At 37.1% G+C, this 23,780-nt stretch overlaps 1 protein-coding gene and 1 non-coding gene across 4 annotated transcripts; both read left to right on the top strand.

The window, feature by feature from the left end:
• Nucleotides 1-3,941: 3,941 nt before the first annotated feature.
• NT5C1B (5'-nucleotidase, cytosolic IB) lies at nt 3,942-23,299 on the top strand. Of its 3 annotated transcripts, none has more exons than XM_025454589.3 (10): nt 3,942-4,097; nt 6,139-6,228; nt 6,565-6,747; nt 7,366-7,503; nt 9,021-9,494; nt 9,765-9,932; nt 11,229-11,358; nt 13,982-14,104; nt 14,526-14,710; nt 22,924-23,299. In XM_025454589.3, exons 1-10 carry the CDS (start codon nt 4,065-4,067, stop codon nt 23,245-23,247), a joined length of 1,848 nt encoding a protein of 615 aa, XP_025310374.1. In that variant the 5' UTR covers nt 3,942-4,064; the 3' UTR covers nt 23,248-23,299. The 3 variants fall into 3 exon arrangements, with proteins under 3 accessions (XP_025310374.1, XP_025310376.1, XP_025310375.1); XM_025454590.2 differs by having other exon boundaries at nt 3,946-4,097; nt 6,086-6,228; XM_025454591.2 differs by lacking the exon at nt 6,565-6,747.
• LOC112665190 (U6 spliceosomal RNA) lies at nt 10,753-10,854 on the top strand. Its single transcript, XR_003140277.1, has one exon. It is a non-coding gene; the product is annotated as a U6 spliceosomal RNA (small nuclear RNA).
• Nucleotides 23,300-23,780: the final 481 nt, after the last annotated feature.

Raw genomic sequence — 23,780 nt, 5'->3', positions numbered from 1 at the left:
GGGAAACCACTTCTTTTCATCTTCATCACTACTGTTAACACAATATTCTGCTATGGTTGTTATGCATTCCTTCAAGGACGGATGCATTTATTTAAGAAATGTGTATTGTGGTACCTCCTAGTAACTGTTCTGGGCAGCAGGAAGACAGCAACGGAAAGGGTATACAGGTCCTTTCTCATGAATTACTTTCAGGACAGTGATGCCAGAGAAGACAATAAATAAAGTCAGGTCAAAATAAATGCCATCTGCTTACACCCCTCTTGAACATAGGTGAAGCTCCATCATGATCACCTGGATTCTGATGAGCCCACTCAAATACAGGTTTGAATCTACTAGTCACTGTGGAAAGATTTTGTATTAAGGAATTTTATTTTAGATGAGAAAGAAGATACTCAGGAAAATATCTCGTAAGAGCAAAATCCTGGAGATATTCTAAATATTCAATACCAGCAAAATACTTATGCAAATTGTAGTGGACCCACTCTAGAGCATATTGATTCATTAAATTGATGATTAGTCAGACCAAGTAAGTAATAGCATGAAAATACCTATTTAATATTACCTAGAAAAAAATCAAGATACTGAATTATATATGCTATATAATTCCAATAATATTTTACAAAGAAAGAAAGATTAAACAAGATAAATGAATGAAAAAACTTTGGAAGAATATAACTGTAATTATGGCTATCAGGATACTGAGTTTACAGATTCTTTCTTTTTTTAAGTCTATAATTTTCACTAAATTTCATTATCTTTGAACCTGTTTATCTACATACATATAAACATTTTTAAATATTAATAAATGTTGACATTCTGACAAGTTAGTGACTTTTGTGTCTTTACACTCAGGGAAGAAAAGCTATGAAGGCAATAGAGCCACTTTCTACAATATTAATTTCAATAGACCAGGGTGGACATGGTGAAGAAAAAGATTCTTCAGAGTCTTCCCAGTATACTGGTGCCTAGTTGTATTGCTCAATATGCACCCTACATTATGAAAATCTCCTGGCTAAAGCAGAGTTTACTAATGTCCCCAGAAATTTGGCTTAATATTACAATTTCATAAGAAAATGAGAAATAGCAGAAGGATGGCCAAGTAGGAATCATGTCCCACAAATGACTCTGCAATGTCTTCTTAGCTCTGTCAAGGGAATGGGTATATTCCTCTCAGTAACATGGCAAGAATCAAAACACATTTGCCAAAAATAGATGGAGAATACCTACTTAGACATATTTGTGATATCCTAAAAAGTCTTTTAAGTCCTTACGGAGCTCTTTTTAAAAAAAACAAAAATTTTATCCATAACTAGAACTGACAATTAAAATTTCATTATAAAAACCAATTTTGGGCGATCTGAGAAGGGTGAATGGCAATGTCAGAACTTTGCAGCATCTTGAGCTTAATTACCAACGTTGAATTCATGGAGAAACAATCTAAGACAAGCAAAAGATAAGTTGCTATGATGGTTAATTTTATGTTACAACTGGACAGGGCTAAGGGATGCTCAGACAGCCAGTTAAACATTATTTTGAGTGTGTATGTGAGGATGTTTTTGGAAGAGATTAGCATCTGAATCTGTAGACTTGGGTAAAAAAGATCCACCCTCACCAATGTAGACAGGCATCATCCAATCCACTGAGGGTTGAAATAGAGCAGAAAAGGTGGAAGAAGGGTGAATTCTCTCTCTCTTCTTGAGGTTAAAATATCCATTTTCTCCTATGCCCTCAGATATCAGAGTTCCTAAGACTCATACCTTCAGACTCTGGGTCTTAAACCAGTTGTCCCTCGGGTTTTCAGGCCTTTGACCTTGGATTGAGAGTTCACCATTAGCTCCCTTAGTTTTCAGGCCTTCTGATTTAGACTGAATTATATCACTCATTTTCCTGGTTCTCAAGTTTGTTGATGGAATATTATGTGACTTCCCAGCCTTCACAATTACATGAATCAGTTTCCATAAGAAATGACTTCTTATATACCTGTATATCTCCTATTGGTTCTATTTCTCTAGAGAACCCTGACTAACACAGCTGCCTACATGTATATATAATTTTTGGTGCTCAATAACAAAGTTAATAATCAGAAAATAATAAAGAAAAGCAAATTAGGAAATCTGAAAAAAAAACAATTATTTAACATCATCCTCAGCACTCAGAACAAAATGATATATTTAAATCTCAGCACATAAAATAATTCAAAACACTCATGAGGCTAATATTCTATCCTAGGCTGTGTGCTATGGGAAAAGACCAATAATCAAGGAACTTATTGAACATATGGATGCTGATTTGCATGAAAGAGTCATGGAAAGGACCAGAAGCAAAAGCTGATATTGGCTGTAGACCAGAAGGACCAGTCAGAAACCAAAGACTTTTTCATTCCCTGATCTCTGCAAAATCTTCCTCCTATGTTTTGTAGAACACAAGTCTCAGAGCTCTCTAGCTTTTGTTCCTAACTGCTACTGTATCAATTTCCACCTCCCAGCCTGCCCTCCTTGCTCTGTCTCTACCAGTATGGCTAGAATTTAGGATATGGGAAGAATCACCAAGCTGACATTTGATTGATTATACGTGTATATGAATTATGAGTATTTTAAAACTTCTGTTCCTTCAAACAGATTGCATTGGAGATTAGAGATTTCTATTTGAACTCTCTACTATAGCTACAGTAGAATTATGAATAACACAGTAATAGTGAACATTTATTAATCACTTATAAATATCAGGCACTGTCTTAAGAACTTCATATTAGTTCAACTACCATTTGATGTTGATACCACCATTTTCTCCATGTTATAAATACAGAAATTGAGATTTAGGATGATTAAACCACTTGTTTAGGATCACAGTGAGGTAATGGCAGGGGCTGGGATGTAGGGGGACAGTAGAGAAGGAATTCACACTCAGGTCCTCTAAACGTGAGTCTGCATGTTTTACCATCTAGAAGACCCCTTGGATAACTTTGCTTACAGCTATCAAAAACTTCTTCTGATTTTCAAACAAAGTCATCAACTCCAATTAAGAGAGGTGGAAATTTGCTTTTGTCCATGATGGTTTGACCAACTCAGGCTGGTATGTGAGTCTCTCATCTAAAGCTTGGGTGAAGTTAAAATCAGAGCTATAAAATACATTGCATTAGAAGACCCTGTAAACCAGCGTTTGGGGCAGGATTTTACATATTTTCTTGTGTATACAAGAGGGACAAATGTATGTTTAAAAGTTCAAGGATAGGGATCCCTGGGTGGCGCAGCAGTTTAGCGCCTGCCTTTGGCCCGGGGCGCGATCCTGGAGACCCGGGATCGAATCCCACATCGGGCTCCCGGTGCATGGAGCCTGCTTCTCCCTCTGCCTATGTCTCTGCCTCTCTCTCTCTCTGTGTGTGACTATCATAAATAAATAAAAAATAAAAAAATAAAAATAAATAAAAAAAATAAAAGTTCAAGGATAGGGCAAATGGTGGGGAAGATAGTGCAAGTATCATTCTACTACTATATCTGGCCATAGGGAGAGGACTTTAAATTCGTGACAGGTCTTGGCATTGTGAAAGACACCCAACACTAAAGCTAAAAGACAAGTCTAAACGCCACGTATAATGAAATCTTAGCTGTCAAAAATAATTTGCAGATGTAGAAAGTTCTCCAAAATCTGTCAGGATGAACAATAATACATGATTGGGTCCACAAACAAGTTTACCATTCATTTTGGCAGTGCCAGAAAATGTACAGCCACAGTGGGGCTTATATGATGAGTAATATAGTAATGTTTAAAAAGAAAGAAGCAATGATACTGATATTTCTTCATATTAAAAATTTTAACATTGTTTAGAAATCATTTCCTAAAAACTCTAAGAATGGTTATGAGTGGATGTACTCAAATATGAAGAAATACTCTTGGTTTTTTTTTTATAGTCACATATTCAGAGTCAGTTTGTTACTATGGAATCACATATGATGTCATAAATTTGACATTCTAAATGCAAACTTAGAGCAACAGAAACAACAGGAAATGGAGCTGGGGAGAGGAAAACCTGCATAACAACAAAAGAAATTCAAGAGTGAAAAGAAATGAGTCAAACATCTCTGAAACAAAAAAAGAAGGTGAGTGAATTGAATGTCCTAGAATCTTGCATTAGAGCTAAGAAAATGCAGACATCAACAAATGTAAATATCATTACCTCTGGGAATATTCTGCAACAATTAAATCATTTCATATACTACTATAAGTGGAGTAAATGGAAAGAAAATAAAGAATATGAAAAATGGAGCAAAAGAGGATTAAAGCATTCAGGAGGGATCCCTGGGTGGTTCAGTGGTTTAGTGCCTGCCTTCGGCCCAGGGCGTGATCCTGGGGTCCTGGGATCTACCCTGGAGTCCCAGGATCGAGTCCCACATTGGGCTCCCCGCATGGAGTTTGCTTCTCCCTCTGCCTGTGTCTCTGCCTCTCTGTCTCTGTCTCTGTCTCTCTCTCTCTCTCTCTCTCTCTGTATCTCTCATGAATAAATAAATAAAATCTTAAAAAAAAAACCTTCAGGATAAGTCAGTCTAATAATTCAGCATTTATTGAGCATATGCTTATATGTTAGTGACAAGAAGTGAAAATACTCTATCTTTGAAGAATGCACAGCATAGTAGGAAAGAGAATACATAAACAAAGTACAATTCAGTACTCAGTAAAAGTACTTACAAAAAACACAGGCAACACAAAGCAATGTGTTGCCTGTGCAACTTCTCCCAGGTCATGCTGAGATGCATTTTGAAGAACATTAAAGAGAAGAGGAGGTTACAAGGAAACAGGTTGATATGTAGGCAAATACAAGTCATTTAGCACAAGCAAACATACCTATAAAAGTGTACAGTGGAGGGCAAGTTGGAGGTAGACAGGATACACCATGAGGCTCCTGCTCAATAAAAAAAAAAGTGAATGAAGAGTGTACCAGAAATGAAGCATAATTGGATTTATGTTTTATAAATATCACTTTAAATAGATGGGGTCTATGGATCTAGAAATCAGGGAGGATTTGAGGTTATGAAGCCTAATCAAAAGTCTATAATTCTAAGAATGAAGGCCCATAATGATCTGAGATCTGGAACAAGGCAATGATAATAGGGACAGAGAAGAGGAACTGAGTTTTAAATATCTTTTGCAGTTATAAGTGACAGGATTTCATGGTGATGATGTAAGGAATGGCTGGAAGGGTTTCAGGATCAGTTCTAGGACCACACACCTCTGCCATTCTCTGCAGTCACAGACTCAAATGTCCAACTAACACTGATGCAAAAAGGAAATAATGCACATGCTGCTCCTGAGCACACTGATCCATATTAGAAGATGAGCTCTTAAAATAGGAAATAACACTAGTCTTGATCACATTATAGCTACTGAGTTAGCGTGAAACAATACAAATAATGCTCCAATACAATGATATTTCCCGCAGTTGAAAATAAACATATTTGAATAGTGACCATGACATGAATTATCTCCCTGTTCTCGCCTAACTAGTCTTCCCTCTTAGCTTGTTCACAAGAAACCTCTTTTCATCCTAGCTGGTATGAACAATTAGAAAATATGTACAGAAGGTAGGACTGTCAATAGATCTGCACAGGATTAATAACCTTGATTTTAAAAATCCAGCTAATATTGGTGAGGCTTAGATCCACAGAAGATTGGAGTTCAGGTTTATTAAGAAAAGAAACAAAAGAAGTTTCATGGCCAAACGAAAAGTTCCTTAAGTAGCAATCTTTAGAGTAGTAGAGAAAATAAATGTTATTCTGTATGAGTAATTTCACATTTAAATCAAAGTCCTACTGAGCTCTGGAAAGTCATCCCACAGTATTTCCTCTGGCATCATTTTTTAAAATGATAAATGCCTCATGCCTCAAATCTATAAACCAACAAATTTATATATTAAAAATTGTTTATATAGTTCTCTGATATGTATTATTTTTATTTATGCCTCTTAGAACAAGATGGAAAATGTCTAAAATGCATACATGTATATACATATATATATATGTACATATGTTTTTTTATATTGGCAAAGAGACAAATTCTAATTTTTGTTTATCCTTTTATTCCCAAACCCAAGGTTTCTTATGCTCCTGTGATTAATTAATAAACATTCTTTGTTTCCATATTAAGAATGAGACTGGATCGAAGAACTCAAAAGACAGCATAGACACAGAGAAAAGAAAGGATTCTGACAAATCAGGAGTTCGTCTGAGCACTCAGGTGAGCTGACCTCTTAAGTGTTGGTAGAGAATTACAGAGCAGAAAGCACAACAGAAAATTTGAGGGGGTAGGGATGTTCTGGAAGATAAGACTGAGCTTCCAAGATTTCTATTAAGGGATATCTAATATCCTCATGGAGAGGCTAAGGACAAACTAGAAGAAGCTGGTCCCTGCTTTCCCCACCAGTACACATCCCCATGTTCATGTAGAATATATAATTAGAAACCACAGCCACCTTCTCTGCTCAGCCTATGGGAGGAGACTGGTCTTTGTTCAAATCAGGGAGGGCAGGGGAGTCTGGCCATCGCATTGACCATTTTCTGCACAATCTTTCAGATGAGGCGTGCAGTCAATCCGAATCACTTGCTGAGATGTTGCCCCATGCGAGGTCACTCGTCGTGTAGACGCTGCCTTTGTGCAGCTGAGGGAACAGTACCTCTTGGCCCTTGCCGCACAATACGTATTTATATTCACATGTGCCTGTTGTGGGAGCAGGGCCGGCAGATCACCATGATCAGGGTGAGCAGAGATCAAACTACTGATTTTGGAGGGGAGCCACAGGCAATCTGGGTGAGGGGAAGGATATGGGGAATAGAAACTCTTCCACTTGCCTCTCCATAGGGTCTTCCAGTTTGATTCTTCCCAAAGGAAAAGCTAAAGAATGCTCTATGCCCTCTTAGGCAGCTGCTTGGGAGCCCTGCTGCAGCCTCACTTAGATGCTAGCTGCCCTCATCTTTGTAGTGTACTCAAAAATGGTAAATATATATGTCTTCCTAGCTTCAGCTAACAGGCTTAACCTTAAGGGAGAAAATGGGAAAAAGGGAAGAAAAATGGTCAACTCTGCCATCTTCCATTTAAGAAGAGCCACAGGTGAAAAAATATGAGACATCAGATTTGTTTCTTAGTTTTGGATTCTCCTCCAGGTGGATCTCTATTTTTTTGCTCCTCAGAGAGTTTAGGATTGGGCCAGAGCTAGAATAGCATGTAAGGGCCAAGGTTGAGGTAAGGCCATATAGGACAAGGACCTTCTCTTTGGGCTCTGCTATGTTCAGCTTGAAGTAGTTGTTCTGTAGGCATGCTCATGGCAGGAGTGGGTGATGGGGTGTTACATCCCTGGGTCTCTTCTCTCCTCCAAAGGGATCACAGGAATTATCATTGCCAAAGACTGATTCCCGAGGTCTCCTTGTGCGAAATCAGTGGTCCCGAACTTCACGGAGCCCATCTACCAGAGGTCCATCAATAGACGAACCCAGAAGCAAGAGCACCAGTCTTAAGGTAGAGATGGATATAAAATTATGGAGAACATGATATAATAATAATAGTTAACATTTATTGATGCTTTCTATGTGCCAGGCCCCTCTATGTACTTCACATGTTTTAGCTAATTCAATCATCATTAAAACAAACAAACAAAAACCCCATAAGCCCCATTTTAAGTTGAGAAAATTGACACAGAGTAACTTACCTAAGATCTCACATTAATAACACTAATAGAGGTAGATTAAAGCCCAGGGTCACTAGGTCTATAAGCTCTACACTTAATGATTAAGCCCTTTGGCTTCTCCCTTTTTTCCTTTCTTCCTTCCTACCTTCTTCCTTCCTTCTTTCCTTCCTTCCTTCCTTCCTTCCTTTAACAACTATTTACTGAATAATCAAACCTTAGAAGATGGAGTGGAAAAATCAACAAAAGAGATAAATTGTTGAAAAGTGTTAGATTGTGTGTTGTTTTGGTCCCTTAACTAGGCCTGACCCCATGAAAAGAAAATGTTAGTTTTGAGATTAAGTTTTTGATACAGGGAGAGAGAATGACACAGACCTAGCCACTAGGAAACATGTATCTCTGTGAAAAGTGGCTCAATAGTCTAACCAAAAATATGCCTTTTGAAACACATGAAACAGTCATAAAAACTGAAATAATATATAGATGCTTAATAATTCATTGCACACCTTCGTAAAGGTATTTTTTCTCTAGAATTCTTCCTTTTTACTTAGGAAGATGATTCTCTCCAGATGAGCTCCATTGGCACATAGAGTTATTTTCTTTACTTTTATTTTTTTAAGATTTTATTTATTTTTTCATGAGAGACACAGAGACAGAGGCAGAGGCAGAGGCAGGCTCCCCATGCAGAGCCCGATGTGGGACTTGATTCCAAGACCCCAGGATCAAGACTTGAGCCAAAGGCAGATGCTCAACCACTGAGCCACCCAGGTGCTCCAAGGCACACAGAGTTCTGAAGGCAATGGAGAGATGTTTCGTTCTCCAATCCACCAACCTTCCCAGCAATCATGGCATTAATCAGAGGGCAATGTAGAGAGAGGTACCTCCAGGTGTTTTGTAGAGTCTGCTGGTGGGAACGTCTGGTCTAGTTGCTCATAGAGTTAACTGGAGGTCACAGATGAAGGCAGTGGTGAGCAAGGACCCATCCTACCTGGAGATCTCTGAGCAAATGCAAAGGAAGCAACAAACTAAGTGCCAGCTGCCTTAGGGCAAGCAAGGAAGAAGACCTGTGCCCTATCAACTCCAAAGGAAAAAAAAAAAGCTTGAGGTGCTGATGGGGGAAGGTAGAGGGAAATAAGAACCGTCTATCTCTGTGCCCATGTAACTGAAATAGCCAATAACTGGGGCCTTGAAACATCTGAGCCCCTTCAAGCCCCACTGAAAGGAGCTAGGATTGACTAGGATCAAGTTAAGGGCTATGAATGGATAGAGGGGAGGGGAAGGCTCCTTGACTCCTCCTGGTTAGAGATGGGGACAGATACGCATCTAATGCAAACTCACTTTCTTGCTCCAGCTCCCCAATAGCTCCACGACCTCCCGGACTTCATCTGCCTCCCCTAGCCAGCACGAGTCCCCAGAGCAGCTGTCAGAGCAGGCCTCTCCGCCCACGCCACCTCTGCCATCCACGCCGCCCATGCCTCTCGACTCGCGTCCTCCCACTCCCCCGGAGCCCCATAGCTCATCCCGGCGCAGCACCAGGATGCAAGAGAATCCCGAAGCCTGGGCTCACGGCATCGTGCGGGATATCCGCGACTCCCGGGAGTCTTCGCAGCTGCGGGATTACCCACGCACGCCCCCCACCGAATGGAAGTCGTATTCCCAGCGCAGATCGACTTACTCCTCTCAGCTGGACCGCGACTGTCTGTCCGAACTGCCTCAACCACCCCGGCAGCACCAACGGGAGGAAGAGGAGGAGGAGGAGGAAGCCTACTGGGCCTCGGTGAAAACTCTGTACGAGAAGATCCCGAGCTGCTCGCGCCCCCGACCGGTGAGAAGGGTCCCCTCCACTCAACCCTGCAAGCCTGAGTCTCCCCCAGCCTCCCTCCTCTCCAATGTGTAGGAAGTCCTGCCCAGCTTCGCCCCTACCCATGCAGCCTTAGGAGTTGGAGGGAATCCCAGCCCTTGGCTGTCTCCAGCATCCCAGGGCTCCAACAGGGGCCTCGCTGTTTTCTTCCCACCTTGCCTTGGCATGAGCCCCTTTCCTGATCCCTTCCATCTGTGTGGCTGACTGTCCTCCCAATGGCGCCCTTCTCTGTAGCCCAAACCCAAGAATGCTATCACCATCGCTGTGTCATCCCGGGCTCTTTTCAACATGATGGACGCCAGGAAAATCTACGAGGAAGAGGGTCTAGAAAAGTACATGGAATATCAGCTCAACAATGAGAATGTCATCCTGACCCCAGGGCCTGCGTTCCGCTTTGTTAAGGTACACTGTTATACTGTGTTTGTAATGGCAGGACCCCGGATGCAGAGGGAAGGACCCATGAAAACCCTTGGGATCTCATCCAGGTTCCCAGATAATTCCTGGTCCACTCTTGTAATCCTTGTCTTTTTCAAATTGACCCCAGGTCAGCTTATGCTTCCAATAGAGGCTCATAGACTGATGAGAAAGGGCCTCCAGTTCTAGATTTGGGATGTTGAGATGGCCTCAGTGCAGTTCTAATCATGACACCTTTAAGAAACACCTTTGTTTCCTTCCTAGAAGGAATGGTAACCAGAAGCAATAATGAGTTTACAATGCCTATAGTAGAAACAAAATGCCTCATTAAAATGAGATGAAATTCACTTTAGCTGCTTTTGATCCAAATATAACATATTAAGAAAATCAAGATGATCTTGGTTGACATGATTTTAATTGAAAAATGTAAGGTTCTCTGAACTCGTAACACTGATCCCGTATATAACTTATACAAATGTTACACAATAACATTATAACCAGGCAGAAATAAATGACACTTCTGCAAGGTGTGAGTAGGAAGTGATTTTCTTTTAAAGATTTTATTTACTTATTCATGAGACACAGAGAGAGGCAGAGACATAGGCAGAGGAAGAAGCAGGCTCCATGCAGGGATCCTGATGTGGAACTCAATCCTGGGACTCCAGAATCACGCCCTGGGTGGAAAGCAGGCACTAAACTCCTGAGCCACCCAGGGATCCCTGAGTAGGAAGTGATTATAGGGCATTTTAGAAGCATGGGAAGAAACTACTGACCTATTCTAAAGACTCATGTTTAGAAAATAGACAAAGTGTGTTGGTAGCATGTATTCTAAAATTGGAACAATACAGAAACCATTAGCATGTCTCCTTGCAAGGATAATATGCAAATTCAGGAAGCATTCTATAGTTTCACAATAAATGATAATCACCAGATGATAAAGAAAAGCAGATTTTAGAAATAAAAAAAAATAGACAAAGCATGAAAGGGTTATCCCAATCCTTTTCTCTGCCTACCCCACAGAGAGAATTCTAGAAAACCAAATGTAACAATTTTTAACAAACATTACCTATCTATTCAGTAAACATTAACTGAAGTCCTTTGCATAAGAGGCTGAAAGTACAGAAATGAGTGGCATAACCCCACCTTCAAGGAGCCACGATCTCTCAGTGAAGAGTCTTCAGAGTTTGAATTTGACACCAATGATATCTTTTCTCTCCAGACTTCAGACTTCAATGCCCACCTTGCCTGGCCCTCTTTACATGCATTCATGTTTGTAACCTGCAGGCACTGCAGCATGTCAATGCTAGACTCCGTGAGCTGTATCCTAACGAACAGGACTTATTTGATATTGTACTGATGACTAATAACCATGCCCAAGTGGGAGTGCGGCTTATAAACAGCGTCAATCACTATGGTAAGTAAAATAAATACCATGTGGAAGAACAGCTTGCTGCTCTGGAAGAGAGAAGCCATGTTATTTTGCTAACTGTGGCCTAACTAATGCAGTGTCTTTGATACTGAAACCCCCCTCTGCGTGAGGAATGTTTATTTGCCTATGTCAGAGAAAGAGAGGCCATGTTCATTTTTAACTTCAGCATAGCGTTGGGCCCAAAGCTCTGGACTTAACTTGTCAAGTGTGAATTTCAAAGTCTTAATCCCAGCTCCCGCAATATATTTCTCTGTTTTATGTTTTTCACTTCTAAACTTGACTTCAAGGAGCCATCAACCCAGAGGCTTTCCCTGTGTGATCAAACCTCTTGCTCACCACAGATCCGTGTTTGAGGTTTACGGGTTTTCACCTTTCCTGGCCACTCTTACAATCTGATTCTCCCTGACTGCTCTCCTCACACATCAAATCCATATCCATGCCAGCAAAATTATCTTTGTTCCTTAACATGGAAATTTTGATTGACTCTAGGTTCCTCATGGCATTTCCATCAGCATGTTGGATACTTTAAGAGAAAATCCCCATTTTCCTGTTATGGAATTACTTGACTTGTTATTTGGGGAGCTTTAGACTATTTTCTAAGTACCTATCCAGGTTTATGGATATGTCAAGCCAAAGTAACATTGAACTTTTGCATATTTAAATTCAAGGTTTAAAGTGGGCATAGTTATAAATAATCAAGCTGTCTTACAACTTATGAGTTTTACATTATCCTAATTATAAGTCTGATGTCTGAGACATACTTTAAAAAATGGTTGCCTTTCAAAACAGCAGCTTTCATAGTGTTAAGACATGAGAAGAGATCATAGTATTCATCTATGCTAAACCTTTTATTTTTCACAACACTCAATCTTACACAATTTACCCTGGGTCTATCGATTCTTCACCGAACGGAGCCCATCAAGGGCATAAGAAATCATATGTACCTATCAGTTCTGCTAATGAGCTGGTTGAGTTCATCTTCTCAAGCAACTTTATTCGTGAAACAATAGGCTTTCACCTGGAAGAGTTAGTTTCTTCCATTATCTGGGTGCTGAAGGCAATTTGTATCTCCCTCTGCTATGGCCTATTACATTATCATTTCTGTTTTACATGCCTGGCTCTCAGTGAACTGTGATCTCCTTAAAAAGGGAGATGATGTTTTAATTGCTTCTGAAGTCCTCAATGCCACCAAATTATTTCTGATCATTAAATTAATATTATTTAAGGGTTTGTAGAATACACTTTTGTGGCACTTATGCCCAATATTGGCTTAAGTGAAAAAAAGGGTATTTGTTAATATCATAGCAAACACTTCAACCTTAACTGTGGATGGATGGACCCTACTATACTCTTAATCCATACAGAGGAAAAACAACTGACAAGACACAAAATTCTACTTTATATCACGTACAGCTACACAGTTCACTATGTATCTAAAAACACTTTGAATCATATGCATAATGTTATGCTTTATTTAATTGTTCTCAAATCATTAGAGTGTTGTGCTCTTATAAATAATCTTGAACTGAGACCTTTACACGTAAATCTATATCAGAGTTTCAGATTATTCCCTTAGAATAAGCTAGAAAATGTCAAAAAGTATAAACCAATAAAAGCTCTTGATACATATTGTCAAATTACTTTCTAGATAGCTTGTACCAGTTTATACTTTCATCTAAAGTAAAAATAGGTGCCTATGTCACAAACCTTTCACCAATATCTAGCATTTGTTTTTTAATTGTTATTGATTCGAAAGACATTTAATGGCATTTTAATATTTAGTGTACTTTTAAATTATATTTAAAATTTCAAGTCAAGGGACACTTGGGTAACTCAGCTAAGCAGCTGGTTCTTGGTTTTGGCTCAGGGAAAGATCTTGGGGTCCTGGGATCAAGCCCTCAGGGAGGGGGTCAGCTTGATGATTCTCAGGATTCTCTCTCCCTCTGCCCTCCCCCATCCCACCCCCCGTGCTTGGTTTCTCTCTCTTTCAAATAAATAAATCTTTAAAAATAAATAAACAAATAAATAAATACAGTTTCAAGTCCAGAAACAATTTCAGACCTTTTGTTGTTGTTTTCAGAAAACAGCTTAAACCCTAGCAGTGCTTGTCATTACTATTGTATTGTCCCTCCAGAAATACAGAAATAGTGCTTAAAATAAAGCCACACGTTAACTACCTCTTTCAACAAGTAAAGAGCCTGTGGTTGAAGGAAGAGAACTTTGTCTAGTCTAGTCACAAGAGTCACTGTGAATCAGTGGGCTTAGACAAATCTTTGTGTCTCAATATCCTTTTCTGTAACAATGATAATAATGCCTATCATACAACTGTTGTGAGTGTAAAGTGGCATGGTCTATGTGAACATACTTAATAAGCTATCATACACCAAATACATTCACTACTATATAAAATAATAATATAATTTAAAATATAATTTTTATATGTAACATAGCAGTTTTTCAATATTAGTGCTACAAAGGTAATTCTAAAACCTCAGTAAGGAAGTTATTCCTAAGGTTATTCCTTAATTATTCCTAAGATAACTTTGATTTACATTTAAAGTAAGGATATTGTCTCTGACATAACAAAGTCTTTCTTGCCCAATAATAGGCTTACTAATTGATCGCTTCTGTCTGACCGGTGGAAAAAGCCCCATTGGCTATTTGAAGGCATATCTTACCAACTTGTATCTTTCTGCAGATTCTGAAAAAGTACAAGAAGCAATACAAGAAGGTATTCATTGGGTTTTATCCCTCAAGTTAATAAAGAGGTTTGCACTAGTGTTGACTTTCATTGGGCTTCATATAAGATTATATGGCTTATGTCCTTGTTAAATTTTCTGCTAAGGTGTTTCCACAAGTGGCAGCCCCTAAATCTCTCTTTTAGAGCTTTTGACCTTCTTGGAGGTGGACATTCTCAGTGATTGTCCTACAACCCATTTTACACTTTCCCATCCATTACAGAAATGGAGGCAGTGCATAAACAACTGTTTTGAGATGTGTGGTTATAAAGAGCAATTGAGTCATCAGGTTAGCTAGACAAAAATATTGTGAGGTCTGGGCGGACCTTTTTTTTCTTTTTTTTTAATCATTAAAATGGTAGAAGAAACTGATGCCCCTGAGAAGAGTATTAATAAATCTCCATGGTCTGCCAGGGATCGCCTCTGCAACAATGTTTGATGGAGCTAAAGACATGGCTTACTGTGACACACAGCTCCGTGTGGCCTTTGACGGGGATGCCGTCCTCTTCTCTGACGAATCTGAACATATTGCCAAGGAGTATGGGCTGGACAAATTCTTTCAACATGAAACACTATTTGAAAATAAGCCTCTTGCTCAGGTGGGTTCAGTGAGTTCTAATTATTTTTCATCTGCTTATTTTCTAAAATACAGATATACATAGTTTAAATTATTTTAGGCAGGCCACTCCTCATTTCTTATTCTTTACACTTTGCTTCCTTTCTTATCCTTCATACTTTTCTCCCTTTCATGAACTCCTCATTTTGAAACATCTACTAGTCAGTTGGGTTTTTTGTTTGTTTGTTTTGTTTTGTTTTAGCATTCTTTTATCTATCCTTTTTGGAAGTGTTTCTATGATGTTCTCGTGATAATGAGTTCACCTCCAAATTATAAGTAATAGAGGTAATATGGTTTACCAGTGAGCCATTTCTACATAATAAATTCCCAGAATAGTAAAATGATTTCCAATAGGTCAGTAAACATTTGTGGACCTCTTTGTCCATAAACCTCAAACTCACTAACGGCATTACTTAATTGAGAAAATCTGCACAACTGAGAGCTCAAATTGAATCAAAATAATGAGCCTCAAACAAGTGCAAGCTATGAACACCTAATCAAAATGAAACTGAATATTTCGTTTTTTTGGAATCAGTCCATGAACTGAAGTGTTAAAGTCACAGTCTGAAAAGAACAAAACTTACAACTTCTGAACCAAAGAAATCTGAAACATCAAAATATTCTCCAAACTGAATCTGAACTGATGGGTTATTTAATTTTAATCTAAGAATTTGACCAAAGAATTGGTCTTTTTTTTTCTTAGCTCTTCTAGAACTTAAGATAAACTTCAAGTTGTTATTTTCATTACACTTCTAAAAATATAAATAGACCAACTGAAAGCTGAAAAGTTTCACTAACTCACCTCATGTTACAGCAAGTGATATTTAAACTGTGTGTATGAGTGTGTGTGTGTGTGTGTGTGTGTGTGTGTACATGCATATAACTTCATGGCCCCTCCATAATAGCTTCTTTGAAGCCTCGATCTTATGTTATGAAGTTGCTTAATGCTAACAAATTGAGAGGAAAGTCTTTTGTTGTATTTTACTTAAAGTCTGCTTTGCTGAAATTCAGAGGCCATTGTATAGTAGCCTTTAACTATTACTGAAATTTGGAAGAGTTCCAGAAAAAGAACACTTAAAAAAAAAAAACTTCAAAAACATAATTACTTCAAGATAATCTTAAAATATCATTTTCTCATTACAGGTAAATAATTCAAATTTCTTTTAGATTTGGCATTAATCATTTCCCTTTTCCAAGTTAAAGAACTTGTTCTTCCCATTAAACGATTGAAATTTTGAAGCCCAATACTAGTTATTACTGGAATACCCAACAAATTTCTATTAAACCTACTTGTTTCATTATGCAGTCCTTCTGGCAGTGGATAAAGATGCTATTTTTTTTTTTACATAGAAGAGGGTAGCTTTTCTATAAAGACCAGCCTTTGCCAATGTGTTCCACTGATGGGAAAGACGTTATGAGGTGAAATTACTGCCCAAACCTTTCAAGTATGTTGATCATGGGACTTGCGGCTTGGTCATGACAATGTTCTAGTTATCTCAGATGGAGTAGACAGCTGGACAGGATTAACTTGTCCACTCAGTGCAATTTATAAGCCTCCAGTGTGGCACCACAGCAAGTAACAGACATTTCCTGATTTGATGCCTACCTCATCTCACCATTCTCAGCCAGTGGTCTCCAATCGTGTGTGTGTATGTCTGTGTTTTAATCAGAAATATTGAGGTATAATTTATATATAGTGAAATTCATAATTTTTAGTGGATGGTTCTAAACGTTTTTGACAAGTGTATACAATTATGAAATGATGACCAAACTCAAAATACTCATTATACTCACAAAATTCCCTCATGCATCTTTGTAGACATCCTACCCTGCAATCTTCAGGATCTATCTCTCCACTACTAATTTGATTTGTTTCCCAAAGTTTTTCCTTTTCTAGATGTCACATTAATGGAACCACACAGGATATAATCTTTTGAATTTGACTTCTCAAATAAGAAAAAAGATACATCCACATCATTCCATGTATTAGTAGTGTCTATTCCTTTTTATTGCTGAGTACGAGTCTCTTTTATGACTGTACCACATTTTCTTTGTCCATTTACCTGTTGGGTGGATATTTAGCTTATTTCCAATTTTTGGCATTTATAAATAAAGCCACTTTAAGCATTTGGATACAAGGTTCTATATAAACTTAAGATCTGATTTCTCTTGAGTAAATAACTAGGAGTAAGATTACTAGGTCATATGGTATATATGTCGCTAGGTCATATGTTTAACTTTGTAAGATACTGGCAAACTATTTTCCAAAGTGACCAGAGAGCTTTGCATTCCCAATAGCTCTATATGTGAGATTTTGTTGCTCTGCATCCTTAACAGTATTTCGTACTGGCAAGTTGTTTTTTGTTTGCCTCTTTTAAGATGTTCTAGTGGATATATAATGGTATCTCATTGTGGTTTTAATTTGCATTTCCCTAATGACAAATGGTATTGAACATGTTATCAGGTGTTTATCTGCCATCATGTGTACTCTTTGGCAAATATATCTGTTCAAATGTCTTGCTCATTTGTATTGGGTTTATTATTGAAGTTTGAGAGCTCTTAACATACTAGGGATATAAGTCTTTTAGCAGATATGTTTTGCAAATATTTTCTCTTAGTCTCAAGATAAACATGGTTTTTTAAATTCTCTTTATATATTCTCTTTCAGTGTCTTTCAATGAACAGAAATTTATAATTTTGATGAAGTTCAATTTATCAATTAGTCCTTTTATGAATTGTGCTTTAAAAAAAGATTTTATATTTATTTATTAGAGAGAGAGAGAGAGAGAGAGAGAGAGAGAGAACAGGTCCATGCAGGGAGCCTGATGTGGGACTCTATCCCAGGTCTCCAGGATCCCACCCTGGGTGGAAGGCGGCGCTAAACCTCTAAGCCACCGGGGCTGCCCATGAATTGTGCTTTTAATGTCATATCTAAAAACCGTCAAAGTCACATAAATTTCCTATGTTTCTTAATGTTTTCCTATGTTACAAAATTTTGTAATTTTAGGGCTTTTTTAAGGATTATGATCTATTTTGAATTAACTTTTGTATTTGTGCAAAGTGTTGGTTAAGTTCACTTTTACTGCTTATGGATGTTCCAATTGCTCCAGCATTATTTGTGGGAAAGACTAGCTCTCTGTTCCTTTAATATAGGTGCCCATGCTTTTACCAATATCACACTGTCTTGATTAGTACAGTTTTATAGTAAGTCTTGAGATTAGGTAGTGTGAGTTCTTCAAATTTGTTATTTTTCAAAATTCTTTTGGATATTCTGAGTCTTTTGCATTTTTTACAGATTCAACAACTAGCTTGTCCATCCTTGGAAAATAAATTCTGTTTGGATATTTTATTATGATTGTGCTAAATTTTTAGCTTAATCTTGGGGAGGGGGATGTTTTAATATCAAGTCTTTCAGTCCATGAACATAATATATCTCTCCATTTATTTAGGTCATCTTTGATTTTTTTTTCAACAGTGTTTCAAATATTTTTGTATACAGCTATCACAACACTTTCTAGATTTTATACCTAGGTATTTCATATTTTTTGTGCTATTGTGAATGATAAAATTTTGATTTCCAATCTGTTTGTTGTAAATATACAGAAATACAATTGGTTTTTGCATATTGACTTTGTATCTTGCAACTTTGTTAAATTCACCAGTTAGTATAGAAAAATTTTTGTAGTTTTGTTTTGTTTTTTTGAGATTTTCTACATAGACAATGTTGACTGGGAATAAAAGCACTTTTATTTCATTGTTTCCATTCTGTATGTCTTTTAGTTATCTTTCTTGCCTTAATACCTTTGCTAGTGCATTCAGTGGTGTTCAATAAGAGTGGTAAGAGGGGACATCGTTGTCTTGTCCCTGATCTTTGGGGTAGGACATTCACTCTTTGACTCCTAAGTATATAGAGAGAATATATATATATATTTTTTATGATTTCAATTCTTTAAATTTGTTGAAGAGCCCAGAATATGGCCTATCTTGGTGAATACTTGATGGCTACTTGAGAAGAATGCTGATTCTGTGTTATTGAGTAGTCAAAAATGTCAATCAGATTAAGTTGACAGTGTATTAGCCAGGTAATATTGCCCAGATTTTCCATACTGCCAGTGATTTTCTATCTTCTATCCACTATTGAGGAGGTAGTGTCAAAGTCTTGAAGTATATTCTGAGGATCAATCTATTTCACCTTGCAATTATATACATTTTGCTTCATGTATTTTTAATCTCTCTTGCTTAGTGCCCAAATATTTAGGATTGTTATACATTCTTGGTTAAATAATCCCTTTTCATTATGTAATGTCTCTCTGTCTGAAAGTCACATAATCACACAAGCTTTTTGCTCTTTGTTTGTATTTTTTTTTGGACTGGTGTTTATATTGTATATCTTTTCTATAATTTTTATTTTTATCCTATTTTTGTTTTTACATTTATATTGTCTCTGTATTTAAATTGGCTTTCTTGTAGATAGTATACATATATAGTTCATGTTGCCTTTTTTGTACAATCTGACAATCCTTGTGTTTTAACTGCTATTCTTAGATCATTTGTATTTAATATGATCATTACTTAATATTAAAATCTACCATCTTCCTACTTTTTTCTATATGTTTCATCTGTTGTTTCTTTTTCCTTTTCTTACTTTTTGCTTTTGGATTTATTGTATGTATTGTATGTTTCCAGGATTCCTTTTATCTCCACTATTAACTTATAACACATTTAAAATTTTTCAGTGATTACCCTAGGATTGACAACATACAACTTTAAGTAAGCACAATCTACTTTTAAACAATATATTGCCACATTATGTACAGTGTGAGAATCTTACAACAGGATACTCCCAATCCCTTCCTCCCATATTTCATGCTATTGTCACACATTTTATTTTCACCTATACTATCAACTCACAGTACTTTGCTACTGTACCCTTACATTTCATGTCATTCTGTTGCCCTATTACCTCAGCTCTCTAATTGGCTCAATAAATGTTCTGATCTTTTTCTTAGATTATCTGACTTTTTCTTATTTTAGATAGGAATATCATCAGTTTTTCTAACTTTCTACATCCTAGGCAGATTCCAAATGTTTTAAATCATATAGCTTCTCAAAAAGTATTTTTTAGGAACTTTACTTCATATTTTGATATTTTTATTGACAAATTATATACCAGTACTGCTGCACAAATGTTTAAATTATAAAACATACCAAAAATAGAAATAAGAAAGGATGACATGGATACCTGGTTTGAATATAGTAACATAAACTGACTTGTCCCTATTTCTCCTTTTGGAAACCACTCAAAAGCAGCAAGGAGAACTGTATTCCTCTGTGTTTCAAAGCCAAACTATTGTGAGTTGGGTGGCTCCTGCTAATAGTTACTGTACCCCCTTTACTACTGTTACAAAAAAAAAAGTTAATAGTTTTTTTTCACATACATAGAGATAGATATAGATATGTTTTTCACCTTTAGAAAGTGAGTATTACTTGTTTTTTTCCTGATATATGCAGCCTCAGGGAAACAGTGATCTAAATAATGTTTAGATCAAAATAGACAGTGATCATCTAAATAAGCCATGTTTATTAAAAAAACAATTTATTTCCAGGACAGCAGAGAAGAAGGGATCTTTGGAATTATGAAATCAAGTTAGCCTTAGAATATTATCTTTTACCTTTGCCATAAATCCTCAAAATGTTCCAAGGAAAACCAATCTGTTTCAGTGATAAGTAATAAAAACAGAACCGGCAAAGAATATAAGCAAAGATACTGAGGAAAGGGAAAGAAAGGCAAGATCTAATAAGACACATAGATCTCTCACTAGAAATAGTAGCCAAAGTATGATAAAAAATATCACTAAACATTTACTATAACTTTTAAAAACTTAATAAAGCAAGTCAGGGTCATAGAGTAGAATTGCAAGAATCAGGGGACAGATAGTAAAAAGCTAAATGGCAGAACTCTGGAAATAAGTAGAGTTGAAAAATAAGTTTTTAGAGAGGAAAAATGACAAAATAGATCACAGGTAAAGAAAACATATACATAAATGGAATCCCTGAAGAAAACACTGCCATTATATTCTGAGGGGAGGAGAGGGTTGTGTGTAGTAAATACAAAGATGCAATGCAAATTTATATAAAAATATAAACCAATAAAACATCTCAAACTGTCAGAAGATCTTAATGCATATATTAAACTATTAAAAGATTAAAGGCCACATTATATAATCAGAAATTGAACAAAGTGATCATAAAATTGGAGATGTTCCCTAGTAAAATTGTTTTACATCAAATATGAAGAAGTAATTCTTTGAGCAGTCTGCACATATGAGTGGGGAAGAAAATCAAGCTGTCCTCAATCTTCTCCACAGCAGCACTCAAAAGAAAAAGACAGTAGAGCATTACTTATTAAAAAAAAAAAAAAAAAATCGGGATCCCTGGGTGGCGCAGCGGTTTGGCGCCTGCCTTTGGCCCAGGGCGCGATCCTGGAGACCCGGGATCGAATCCCACATCGGGCTCCCGGTGCATGGAGTCTGCTTCTCCCTCGGCCTATGTCTCTGCCTCTCTCTCTCTCTCTCTGTGACTATCATAAATAAATAAAAATTGAAAAAAAAAAAATCTGGGATTTCAGGGTGGCTCCCAGGGTGTGATTCTGGAGTTCCAGGATCGAGTCCCACATCAGGCTCCCTGATGGAGCCTGCTTCTGCCTCTGCCTGTATCTCTGCCTCCCTGTGTGTGTGTGTGTGTGTGTGTATGTGTAATAAATAAATAAAATCTTTTTTAAAAATCTAAGAAAATGGAAGGAAAATCTAAATCACAGATTCTATACCCAGCTAAAAATTCATTCATGTAAAAAGAATATAGATCAACAGTTGAAAATATCAGGGGTTGTTATTTCCATAAGATTTTCTTGAGAAAACTAGTCTAGGAAGACAACATTTCAGCCAACATGTAGATGATTGGAAACACAAAGGGACAAATGGGCACAGGATATATTTAATCCCAGAACTAAACTAAATCAATTGTAGGGAATATGGTGGCAGAAAAGAAAGCACACATTATGTGTCCTAACAATGTAGAAATGATATAACTAATGAAAACTGGAAAAACGTGGAGGAAAATAGCTAAGGAAGAGTAAGTATGTTGCTATCTTCAGTAATAATAGGTGATCAAAGGATAGGATGTAAAGCTGATAAACAAAAATATAAGAATCTTTAATAATGCAAATGTAAACACTGAGAAAGAGGGAACAAGTAAAATTGGGTGGTGCAGAAGAAATAGAGGATAAGAGAGAGGTGAATAAGTGCTGTGATTTAATTATTTCACATTGTAAAAAAGAATAGATCCTGGATTAAAAAAAATAAAAAAACAGAACTATAAAAACATAGTTACAAAGAAACCAATAGAAAGAAAGAATACAAACCTTCCTAAATCTTAGATAAAACATACATACATCCACAAAGGAAAAAAAAACCACACTCAATGAACAATCCTTTAAAATCTTTAAACAAGAAAATGCAATAAAGAGCATAAGAAAGAACCATCACATATATGTATAATACCAATAAATGTAAGTGGCCTAAAATTCTACTTTGTTTCAAAAATTAAGACTTCCAGATTGGAACACATAGCAAAACCCAATTCTTGTTCTATTCCAGAAAACAGCTGAAATTAAGTGTTCAGAAAGGTTGAAAATAAAAGTGAGTTTGAAGATCATAAAGGTAACTGTAAATATGAGACAAGGTTAGATTCAAGCCCAGAAGGCACTGAACTAAATAAAGGAGTATACTTCATAATATTAAAATCTGCAATTCACAAAAAGAAAACTAAAATAGTTCTTTTGGTGATTAACCAAATTTTATTTAGAGTATCCCATTTTGTCATGGAAAATTTATGTCTGCTGCCCTGGTTTAAATTTTTATAGAAACTTCTTTCACTCTTAAAACATCAATATTTAAGATAATAAATTATACGGTCATCCTACATTCATTCCAGGAATGCAAGGATAGTTTCATGCTACAAGGAAATATATTCACATAAATGCATAGAATTTCAAGATTGTTCCATTGTTGTTATAATACTGCATGCCTAGTGCAGTACTATATCCTTTTATAAGCTCTTATAAGCCTCTGCTTTTTTTTCAGCATTCACTTCCTTTAGCTCACTGGATCACAGTTGTGACATATGTTCCTTTTACAGGGTCCCTTAAAAGGCTTTCTGGAAGATTTAGGCAGACTGCAAAAGAAGTTTTATGCCAAAGACGAACGGTTACTTTGCCCTATCAGGACCTACCTGGTTACAGCCAGGAGTGCAGCCAGTTCAGGCGCCCGTGTGCTGAAAACCCTTCGCCGCTGGGGTCTAGAGATAGACGAAGCTCTTTTCCTTGCTGGAGCCCCCAAAGGTCCCATTTTGGTGAAGATAAGGCCCCACATTTTCTTTGATGACCACATGTTCCACATTGAAGGGGCACAGAAGCTCGGCACCATATCAGCTCATGTACCTTATGGCATTAATCAAAAATGAACAATTAGGGATGGAGAGGAGAAATAAAGCAGTGAGTCCGGTATTACAGAAACCACTTTTTGTGGATCTCTAGGTTATTAGATAGGTATTTCAGAAGATCAGGCCAGAACTTAGTTCATTTGGAAAAGAGGTTACCTTTTGATTTTTTTGAAAACATTTTGAACTTTCAGGTTACTTTCAACTACTTCTCTTTGAGCTGTCAGTGCTGTTGAATACAACTGCACCTACCCTCATGGGTAAATCATAATGATGACTCTTTAGGATAAGCTTAGTACTTGAATGCTTAAAAGCTGAAAGGCTAAAGCCTAGTTGGTTTTACAAAGCATTGCTCATTTTTGGATGTTGGTAGACAGAATGAATTGTTACCCATCATCACTGTAGAATATTGGTCTTCAAGGAAGGAAAGAGTAAGGCTAAACACAATCTTGAAAATTAGAGTTTATTCTGTTGCCTCTATGACCAGCTTTTTAATCAATACAAAATTAAAAAGTCACTCCACCTGCATAAGAATACCAATTCTGACACTGTTCATT

This window comes from Canis lupus, chromosome 17 (genome assembly GCF_003254725.2).
Source record: "Canis lupus dingo isolate Sandy chromosome 17, ASM325472v2, whole genome shotgun sequence".
NCBI classification, from domain to species: Eukaryota; Metazoa; Chordata; class Mammalia; order Carnivora; family Canidae; genus Canis; species Canis lupus.
Note: the sequence above shows the minus strand (reverse complement) of the source record. Positions and strands in the feature narration are given on the sequence as shown.

Coding starts and splice junctions, on each gene's coding strand:
- NT5C1B (XM_025454589.3), top strand. CDS start 4,065: ATGAGTCAAACATCTCTGAAACAAAAAAAGAAG. Junction 4,098..6,138: donor CTCTGAAACAAAAAAAGAAG/GTGAGTGAATTG, acceptor TTCCATATTAAG/AATGAGACTGGATCGAAGAA. Junction 6,748..7,365: donor GGCAGATCACCATGATCAGG/GTGAGCAGAGAT, acceptor TCTCCTCCAAAG/GGATCACAGGAATTATCATT.